The sequence below is a fragment of the Oncorhynchus masou genome, chromosome 14 (assembly GCF_036934945.1).
Source record: "Oncorhynchus masou masou isolate Uvic2021 chromosome 14, UVic_Omas_1.1, whole genome shotgun sequence".
NCBI classification, from domain to species: domain Eukaryota; kingdom Metazoa; phylum Chordata; class Actinopteri; order Salmoniformes; family Salmonidae; genus Oncorhynchus; species Oncorhynchus masou.
In genome coordinates, this window is record NC_088225.1 from 11,328,619 (window position 1) to 11,339,584 (window position 10,966).

The following is a 10,966-nucleotide window of genomic DNA, read 5'->3' on the forward strand; positions in this document are numbered from 1 at the left end:
CTTTTAAATCCCCATTTTGGGTAACACGCGCCATAGTGTGTTGACCCGTTACACTAAGTTCTAATCAATAGCCTAGAATGTGTTTCTGTGTATGTGTATCTTTTATCATCAAAATAATAAAATAAGTACAGTGCCTTGCGAAAGTATTCGGCCCCCTTTTGCCACATTTCAGGCTTCAAACATAAAGATATAAAACTGTATTTTTTTGTGAAGAATCAACAACAAGTGGGACACAATCATGAAGTGGAACGACATTTATTGGATATTTCAAACTTTTTTAACAAATCAAAAACTGAAAAATTGGGCGTGCAAAATTATTCAGCCCCTTTACTTTCAGTGCAGCAAACTCTCTCCAGAAGTTCAGTGAGGATCTCTGAATGATCCAATGTTGACCTAAATGACTAATGATGATAAATACAATCCACCTGTGTGTAATCAAGTCTCGATATAAATGCACCTGCACTGTGATAGTCTCAGAGGTCCGTTAAAAGCGCAGAGAGCATCATGAAGAACAAGGAACACACCAGGCAGGTCCGAGATACTGTTGTGAAGAAGTTTAAAGCCGGATTTGGATACAAAAAGATTTCCCAAGCTTTAAACATCCCAAGGAGCACTGTGCAAGCGATAATATTGAAATGATATTACTGCATAGTTGGAACTAGAAGCACAAGCATTTCGCTACACTCGCATTAACATCTGCTAACCATGTGTATGTGACCAATAAAAATTTGATTTGAGGAAACTCCGGCATCTTTCTAGAGCTCCGACAGTACAACGTGGTAATCACTGACGTCATGATTTGACCAAGGTTTTTTTCCCCAGAGTTTCCAGTTGTCTTAAAAGCACCAAGAGTTGAGAAACCTGTCTATTTTCCTCGGAAGTACATAATGTTACGATTCTAAAGCTATATGATATTACAGAGAACAAGTGAATTATCTCACATCTAGGAAAATATTTGTAATGTTGTACTTCTTGTTGACGAAATTCATCCTGATGTTTTTTTGTTTTAGCTATCGCCCAATTAGCATCTATTCACTTACTGAAGGAGAACTCTCCATGTCCAACAATCGCCCAGAATGCACCATGCAACCCATTGATGACATTTCCACTAGATAGTTCAGCCACAATGTCATAATTGACTATATCGTAAAAAGTAATGAAAACAGATGATGGCAACATTTTGGGTGATGATCAAATTAACCGTGAAATGCAGCTATAGATCTGTATTTCTCATTTGCTTCCCATTCTTAAGTTTTGTTTTTCGCATCTTTTACTTTTGTACACCAGCTTCAAACAGCTGAAAATACAATATTTGAATTTTAGGAACCAAGAAATTGCGGGGCAATTTCTTTTCTTATTGCACCTTTAAGAGATACATTTTAGAAATAGGGGTTTAAAATCAAATCAAATGTTATTTGTCACATGCGCCAAATACTTACTTACAAGCCCTTAACCAACAATGTTTTAAGAAGTTGAGAAAAAAAAGTGTTCAGTAAAAAACAGATAAGTAAAAAATAGAAAATAAAAGTAACAAATAATTAAACAGCAGCAGTAAAATAACAATAGCGAGGCTATACAGGGGGTACCGGTACAGAGTCAATGTGCAGGGGCACCGGTTAGTCGAGTTAATATGTACATGTAGGTAGAGTTAAAGTGACTATGCATAAATAATTTACCTACCTCATCCCCATACTGTTTTTATTTATTTACTTTTCTGCTCTTTTGCACACCAGTATCTCTACCTGCACATGACCATCTGATCATTTATCACTCCAGTGTTAATCTGCTAAATTGTAATTATTCGCCTACCTCCTCATGCCTTTTGCACACAATGTATATAGACTCTTTTTTAAATAAAAAAATAAAAAAATAAAAATTCTACTGTGTTATTGACTTGTTTATTGTTTACTCCATGTGTAACTCTGTGTGTTGCTGTCTGCTATGCTTTATCTTTGCCAGGTCGCAGTTGTAAATGAGAACTTGTTCTCAACTAGCCTACCTGGTTAAATAAAGGTGGAAAATTTAAAAAAAAAAATAATAATAATAATAAACAGACTTGCAGCAGCGTAAAAGAGGGGTCTGGGTAGCCCTTTGATTAGCTGTTCAGGAGTATTATGGCTTGGGGGTTGAAGCTGTTAAGAAGCCTTTTGGACCTAGACTTGGTGCTCCGGTACCGCTTGCCATGCGTTAGCAGAGAGAACAGTCCATGACTAGGGTGGCTGGAGTCTTTGACAATTTTTAGGGCTTTCTCTGACACCGCCTGGTATAGAGATCCTGGATGGCAGGAAGCTTGGCCCCGGGGATGTACTGGGCCCGTACGCACTACCCTCTGTAGTGCCTTGCAGTCGGAGGCCGAGCAGTTGCCATACCAGGCAGTGATGCAACCAGTCAGGATACGCTCGATGGTGCGGCTGTAGAACCTTTTGAAGATCTGAGGGGGAATAGGCTTTGTCGTGCCCTCTTCACGACTGTCTTAGTGTGTTTGTACCATGATAGTTTGTTGGTGACGTGGACACCAAGGAACTTGAAGCTCTCATCCTGCTACAGTGCAGTCTTGTCGATTGAGAATTGAAGCATGCTCGGTCCTCATTTTCCTGTAGTCCACAATCATCTCCTTTGTCTTGATCATGTTGTGGAAGAGGTTGTTGTCCTGGCACTACACAGCCAGGTCTCTGACCTCCTCCCTATAGGAGGACTTTGTGGCTGTGGTAACTACTGATGACACATGGGCAATGTACACAACGGGCATTAATAGTGGTGCTTTCAAGGCAACTAGGAACTCAGAAAAAAATAGGTAAAATCATGACAGTGATTTTCAGGTAAGAAAGTCAGAATTATTATTTTTATATATTTATTTATTTAACCTTTATTTAACTAGGTAGGTCAGTTAAGAACAAATTCTAATTTACAATGACATCCTACCCCAGCTAAACCCGGACGATGCTGGGCCAATTGTGCGCCACCCTATGGGACTCTCAATCACAGCTTCCCAGTTGTCTTAAATGCACTGAAGTCGGAAGTAGGAGATTTCCGAGTTCCCAGTTGTTTTGAACGCAGCACACAATTAAAATGGACTTTCCCATCTCGTCAAAAGTATCTCTTAACAGTGACCAGGGTTCTGTCCATGCAGGCCCACTCTCTGAGAAGATTAGTATCAGCAAAAGAGAAAAGGTAAAAAGTCAGGTTCTACCAAGATTTGATTCAGAATGCTGGAGTCCAGAGTGCTAACCCTTACACCATAGGCCTGTTCTGGCACCTGGTGGCAGTCGATGAGCTCTGCAAACAGAGATAGTGCCAGTGCAAATAGAGATAGTGCCAGAATGAGATTGCACCTGGGATGTGATGATACCTTTACCACAAGACATCACCACTGACTGGCACATACATGTATTGCATGGAGCTGCATTACCCAGAATTGTTATGTAGAGGATCAGATAAAGCATGCAATGGACCAATCCTTGCACACCTCTGTCAGGAACATGAATATCAAACAAAACTGTTAGAAACTGATTTAGTGTTGTAGGAGATTTAATGAGCAAGAAGCCATTGTGCATCGATTTACATGCATCTAAGGGTTATGTAACAGCTGAAAATGCAACAACCTTATGTCACATATATTCAGCCTTGTTCTTCATTTGCACAAAGTGTATACAGTGGGGAGAACATGTATTTGATACACTGCCGATTTTGCAGGCTTTCCTACTTACAAAACATGCAGACCATTTTTATTATAGGTACACTTCAACTGTAAAACAAAAATCCAGAAAATCACATTGTATGATTTTTAAGTCATTCATTAGCATTTTATTGCATGACATAAGTATTCGATCACCTACCAACCAGTAAGAATTCCGGCTCTCACAGACCTCTTAGTTTTTCTTTAAGAAGCCCTCCTGTTCTCCACTCATTACCTGTATTAACTGCACCTGTTTGAACTCGTTACCTGTATAAAAGACACCTGTCCACACACTCAATCAAACAGACTCCAACCTCTCCACAATGGCCAATGGCTGTGTAAGGACATCAGGGATAAAATTGTAGACCTGCACAAGGCTGGGATGGGCTACTAGACAATAGGCAAGCAGCTTGGTGATGTTCAAGATGACAGTCAATCACCCTCGGTCTGGGGCTCCATGCAAGATCTCACCTCGTGGGGCATCAATGATCATGAGGAAGGTGAGCGATCAGCCCAAAACGACATGGCAGGACCTGGTCAATGACCTGAAGAGAGCTGGGACCACAGTCTCAAAGAAAACCATTAGTAACAGACTACGCCATTATGGATTAAAATCCTGCAGCGCACACAAGGTCCCCCTGCTCAAGCCAGCGCATGTCCAGGCCCATCTGAAGTTTGCCAATGACCATCTGGATGATCCAGAGGAGGAATGGGAGAAGGTCATGTGGTCTGATGAGACAAAAATAGAGCTTTTTGGTCTAAACTCCACTCGCTGTGTTTGGAGGAAGAAGAAGGATGAGTACAACCCCAAGAACACCATCCCAACCGTGAAGCATGAAGGTGGAAACATCATTCTTTGGGGATGATTTTCTGCAAAGGGGACAGGACGACTGCACCGTATTGAGGGGAGGATGGATGGAGCCATGTAATGCGAGATCTTGGCCAACAACCTCCTTCCCTCAGTAAGAGCATGGAAGATGGGTCGTGGCTGGGTCTTCCAGCATGACAACCACCCGAAACACACAGCAAGAGCAACTAAGGAGTGGCTCCGTAAGAAGCATCTCAAGGTCCTGGAGTGGCCTAGCCAGTCTCCAGACCTGAACCCAATAGAAAATCTTTGGAGGGAGCTGAAAGTCCGTATTGCCCAGCGACAGCCCCGAAACCTGAAGGATCTGGAGAAGGTCTGTATGGAGGAGTGGGCCAAAATCCCTGCTGCAGTGTGTGCAAACCTGGTCAAGAACTACAGGAAATGTATGATCTCTGTAATTGCAAACAAAGGTTTCTGTACCAAATATTAATATATTAAGTTCTGCTTTTCTGATGTATCAAATACTTATATCATGCAATAAAATGCAAATTAATTACTAAAAAATCATACAATGTGATTTTCTGGATTTTTGTTTTAGATTCCGTCTCTCACAGTTGAAGTGTACCTATGATCAAAATTACAGACCTCTACATGCTTTGTAAGTAGGAAACACTGCTGATTTTGCAGGTTATCAAATACTTGTTCTCCCCACTGTATATAAAATATATGAATAGTAATAGAAAAGTTGGTCGAACTAGAGCAGAAAAATCTTATTGTGCCACTTGGTGGATATATATGGTACTGCAAATAGGGCTTTGGGTCTCTTGAATCCCGACTCTTCCGAAACCCTGACTTCATAAGATTCTAAAATAGACAGTAAATCAATCAGAAAATGAACTTGCAGTCTCAAAAATAAAAATTTAAAAACATTTCTGCATGCTTAAATTACATTCACTGATTTAAGATGAAATAGCACTTGTCCGTTTGGTGCATATAGAGTTCTGCCCAAACAGACTTACAGCCATTTACATCACTGATTTCCTACTTTTTATAAGTCTTGTTTTTTGGGATGCTGGTGCCTTAGTGTTCTTCAGAGGCTTGGCTTTGGGCTTGGTTGGCATGGGTTTAGCCTTTCCTGGCTTGGCTTTTGCCATGGTCACCTTGAGGAGAGTGGGTTTGGGATTTATTGATTTTGTGTCCTTGAATCCTTTGAGGGTCTTGCCAGGAGAAGCACTCTCCCCTGGACAGCTCTTAAAGACATGGACATCCCTCACACTTTGGCCCCGGAACTCAGGAGGGTGACCACAGGTGGCTGTCATCTTCAGACTCACATTCTCCATCCACCTGAGCAGAGAGAGGGGACGCAAAGTAGTTAGAGCCTGACGGTTAGCAGAGTTAAATAATTTGTGTATACCTATAGTATAGACAACTATAGTCCCTTTGCCCAAGAACGCCAAGGTAACCTGTCTAAATTACCATCGCCTGTAGCACTCTTGCTTTGGAAAGCTGGTCATGGTTCACATCAACACCATCATCCCAGACACCCTGGACCAACTCTAATTTTCATACTGCCCCAACAGATCCACAGATGACGCAATCTCTATAGCACTCCACACTTCCGTCTCCCACCTGGACCAGAGGAACACCTATGTGAGAATGCTGTTGATCGACTACAGCTCAGCGTTCAACACCATAGTGCCCTCCAAGCTCATAACTAAGCTCAGGACCCTGGGACTGAACACCTCCCTCTGCAACTGGATACCTGATGGGCCGCCCCCAGGTGGTGAGGATAGGCAACAACACATCCGACACACTGACCCTCAACACAGGGGCTCCTCAGGGGTGAGTGCTTAGTCCCCTCCTGTACTCCCTGTTCACCCATGACTGCGTGGCTGCACACGACTCCAACACCATCACCAAGTTTGCTGACGACACAATGGTGGTTGGCCTGATCACCGACAACGATGAGACAGCCTATAAGGAGGAGGTCAGAGACCTAGCAGTGTGGTGCCAGGACAACAACCTCTCCCTCAATGTGAGCAAGACACAGGAGCTGGTCGTGGACTACAAGAAAAGGAGGGCCGAGCACACGCCCATCCACTTTGACCGGGGGGTAGTGGAGTGGGTTGAGATCTTCAAGTTCCTCGGTGTCCACATCACTAAGAAATTAACATGGTCCACTCACACCAACACAGTTGTGACGAAGGGACGACCATGCCTCTTCCCCCTCAGGAGGATGAAAAGATTTGGCATGGACCCTCAGATCCTCAAAAGGTTCTAAAGCTGCACCATTGAGAGCATCTTGACTGGCTGCATCATCGATTGCTATGCAACTGCTTGGAATCTGACTGCAAGGCACCACATTTTCTAAATTTATCAGACATTTTAAAATGTAGATGTTCCAAAGGCATGTATTCAGCCGCTTATATGCAGCTTGTTTGCATAGAGGCCTGGAGATGCTAAACGTGTTTATGTTAATTAACAGTAAATCACAGTGAGAGCGACAGTCTTTTGCTTGACAATAACCGGCTGACAACCCCCAAGCAATAAGACTGCTAAACAAGACTGCTAAATAGCTAATCAAATCACTACTACCCACATTTACCCTTTTTTGCACCAACTCTCTTGAACTGACTCTATGGACACATTGTACTCTACCTACACACTCACATATAGTTACACTGACATTGCAACACGCACATAACATGCACACATGAATACTGATGGCACACACACTCACTCTCACATTTGGACCCCAGGAAGATTAGCTAGCGTTACAGAGTTAGCTAATGGGGATCCTATTAAAAAATTAAAAAATACCACATACGCTACTGCTACCCGTACCTATATGTACATAGCTACCTCAATTACCTTGTTCGACTCGGTAGTGGTTCTCCCTGTATATAACCATGTTACTTTTATTTGTTATTGCTATTTGTTAGTCACTGTGTATTTTTTCTTTGTGTCGCTATTTCTATTTAAAAATATAGATATTTTTAACTTAACTCTGCAATGTTGGAGAAGGACTCGTAAGTAAGCATTTCACTGTTAATCTACACCTGTTGTTTATGAAGCATGTGACAAATAAAATGTTGATTTCATTTATGTGCATGCATGTGCATGACTCCCTTGCACAGCAGCATCCACAAACGGGTCATTCACAAAGCAGTGGACTACTGACCTGCGGAGTGGCAGCAGGGTGCAATCACATAGCAGGGGGTTGTGGGCCAGGTTGATGACCTCCAGCCCAGTGAGTGGGCTCAGGTCAGGCAGCTCCTCCAGCTGGTTCCCCCCCAGAGACAGAGTAGTCAGCCCAGAGCCCAGCCCCACCAGGGAGTCTCTGGACATCTATAGAGGGAATAGAAGCAACAACTCAGAAAATGAATTATTCATATAAATGAATGGCCAGTTTTTCATTGATAACTTGAAATGGTATTGACCCCAATTCTGCAGATAGAGATAATTTATCAAAGCAAACCTGGCAAAATACATCTCTTTATCTCTCTTACCTTCTCCAGACCCATGTCATCCATATACAGCTTCCTTAGGCTCTTGGACACAGGAAGGAACGCCTTTGGTCCGACCCAACGAATGGAATTTCCAGAGAGGCAGAGCTCGGTCAGACTGGAGGCCTTGGACAGCCCGTCGGTAGGCACCTCAGCAAGCTGATTGGACCCCAGATGAAGAGTATCTAGGTGGGCGGAGTTGAGAGCGCCGGGGGCTATAGTGGATATGGTGTTATTGGTCAGGTAGAGTCCTCTCAGCTTGGGGACTGAGGAGAGCTGGCCTGTCCGCTCCAGCTTACCGATAGTGTTCCGCTCCAGGTGGAGCACAAGCAGGCTGGGCAGGGGGGCCAGGGCAGCCCCAGGGAACATGGCCAGCTGGTTCCCTTCCAGGTGGAGGTAGGTGAGCTCAGGGGCCCCAATGAAAGTCTCTGAGCTCAGGGAGGTGAGGTCATTGTCAGACAGGTAGAGGTAGACCAGGCCCTTCATGCCCCGGAAGGAACCGCCTTCGATCTCACGGACCTTGCAGTGCTCCAGATGCAGAGAGACCACCTGGTCTGTACCGGGGAAACTGTTGCTAGGGACGTAATGGAAGTGGTTGCTGCGCAGGTCCAGGAGCTGGGAATTAGAGGGGAAGCCGTAGGGGACTTTGGTGTGACCACGGTTCTCACATGTGGCGTGCTGAGCCTTCACCTAAGCAGGGGACAGAGAGAGGGAGATGGGTTCAGAGGGATATTTCCAAACAAGAATTGGAGAGCAGTTTTTATATGGATGACTGAATTATCAGCCCAATTCTTCTCTGAGTATGATGGCAAGTGTGCTGTCATGGCAGCAAGTTTGAACATTATTTGTGGCACAACATTGCACCATCGCTCAGCACCCCATACACCATCTCAGTATTAACAACAAGAGCAACTCACATCGCAGTCACAGTTATCAGGACACTTGATCTTCTTCTTAGGCTTGGCTGTGGGCAGTGCACGCTTCTTGGTCTCCTCCTGCTCTTCAAACTCCTCCTTTATCATGTCCTCCCTGCTCCGGCACCGCAGCTCCATAGGCCCCACTCCCTCCAGGGGCTCGTCAGAGAGGTGAGGGGGACCCGCACAGACCCCCATCAACTTCACCTTCCCTTTCTTGGCCCACTCCTTCAGGGGCCTCAGGTAGCAGTTACAGTGGATGGGGTTTCCTGTTAGGTTGAGGCGGGCTAGCTTCATGGGGCCAGAGAGGGGCTCCAGGTAGCGCAGCTGGTTGTGGCTGAGGTCCAGGTGGGAGAGGAGGGGGGCCTGGGACATGGCTGTGTCTGAGAGGTCCTGTAGGGACATGTGGTCCAGGTAGAGGTGGGTGAGCTTCGGCATGGAGACAGTATCCTCACCCAGGTAGGTCATGGGGTTGTAGCTTAGGTCCAGGCGGGTGACTTGAGCCAGTCTTAAATAAAGGAGACAAAATGGATAGAGCATAAAAAGGTCAAGTGTCATCAAGCTTAAATACTATTGGACCAGGACACTATTGCACAATAGTGTCAGACAACTGCACAGAAAATATAAGTTTCCCACCGGGTCATAGTCTGTGTGGGGAAAAACTGCAGCTCATTGTGGTTGAGGCTGAGGCGTGTGAGGGTGAAGAGGCCAGCGAAGGCCTCCATGGCCAGGTTGTTGAGGGAGTTGCGACTGAGACGCAGCCACTTGATGTTGTGCAGGCCCCGGAAGGTCATGTTGGGGATGTAGACCAGCTGGTTATGTGTGAGGGACAGCATGTTGAGGAAGCCCAGCTGAGTGAAGGCCCCTGGCTGGATCTCCTCAACACGGTTATGGTCCAACGTCAGCTGCTTTAGGGATGACAGGCCGTCAAAAGACTCCTGATGGATGGGGAGAGAGCGAAAGTTAGGAAACAGGCATGATGCACGTGACATTAAACGGCCCAGAAAAGTTGGTGGATGGGAGTATGGCCTTTGTGCAAGAAGTGACAGCTATGTGTACAACATAACTTGCACCTGAAAGGTACCATGTAGGTATCAATGTTACTAGATGATTCTACATCAATCTGATCTGGTGCTTCCCTCACCAAAACTGACATTTATTTGTTTACCCCATGTCCCCGGTGACTGTGCCAGCCGCTACCTCACCTGGTAAAGGATCTCGATGTTGTTGTTGGCCAGGTTGAGGGAGACCAGACGGCCCAGGGTGCGGAAGGCCCCCTCACGCACCGCTCTGATGTTACACCGCTGCAGGGTGAGGTGCGTGAGGTGCGGGATGTGCAGGAACGCATGGGTCGGCAGCACCTGGATATCGTTTTTGCTCAGGTCCAGTTTCACAGTAATCTGAGGGAAAGGAAATAGGAATGGAAAATAGAAAAAGTAGGGGAGGTTTAAATATGGAAAAGGAAAAAAGAAAATGCGTGGGTGAATGAATAGCAAAATTACAGCACTGCATACATGCCACAAATGAAGGTTTAAACCATATCAAATAACTTGTAAAACATCCATCATTGATCTTTTTGATTAATTGGAATCTCACCTCATCTATCGTGGGGGGAACCTGAGTCAGATTCTTACCGATACAGGCCATGGTGAGTTTGGAGTTGTCGCAGATGCAGAACTTTGGGCACTTTCCCGCTTGAGCTGGTAAAAGTATGACCAAGAGCATCAAAACCGCAACTTGCCACCTAGAGAGGCAATCTGCAAAGGAACACATCTGTGGGGGTTTGGGAAAAAGATATCGAACACAAACGGGATTTGACTGTAGGCCTAACGTAATAATAGTTATGCATATCACGCACGAACGGCTCTCAAAATACTAATTCTCACCCAACTTTGAATATATATTGTAAATACAGTGAAATAGTACAATAGACTACTTCTTATAGCAACAATGGAACAAAAATATTCAAAGGCATGGAGAATCCAGTCTCCAACTTGGAAGCCTTAGGCTTTCCCTCTGGACTCAAAAAATCACTTTTCCAATGCCAGGAGGATTGTATGTA

At 44.7% G+C, this 10,966-nt stretch overlaps 1 protein-coding gene across 1 annotated transcript; it reads right to left on the reverse strand.

Moving 5' to 3' along the window:
* Positions 1–5,509: 5,509 nt before the first annotated feature.
* LOC135554873 (chondroadherin-like protein) lies at positions 5,510–10,629 on the reverse strand. Its single transcript, XM_064987304.1, has 7 exons — positions 10,501–10,629; positions 10,110–10,304; positions 9,541–9,842; positions 8,908–9,412; positions 7,994–8,680; positions 7,666–7,832; positions 5,510–5,828 (listed from the first exon to the last, which is right to left on the reverse strand). The coding sequence occupies exons 1-7, from the start codon at positions 10,627–10,629 to the stop codon at positions 5,510–5,512; spliced, it is 2,304 nt and encodes a 767-aa protein (XP_064843376.1).
* Between the last annotated feature and the right edge of the window lie 337 nt (positions 10,630–10,966).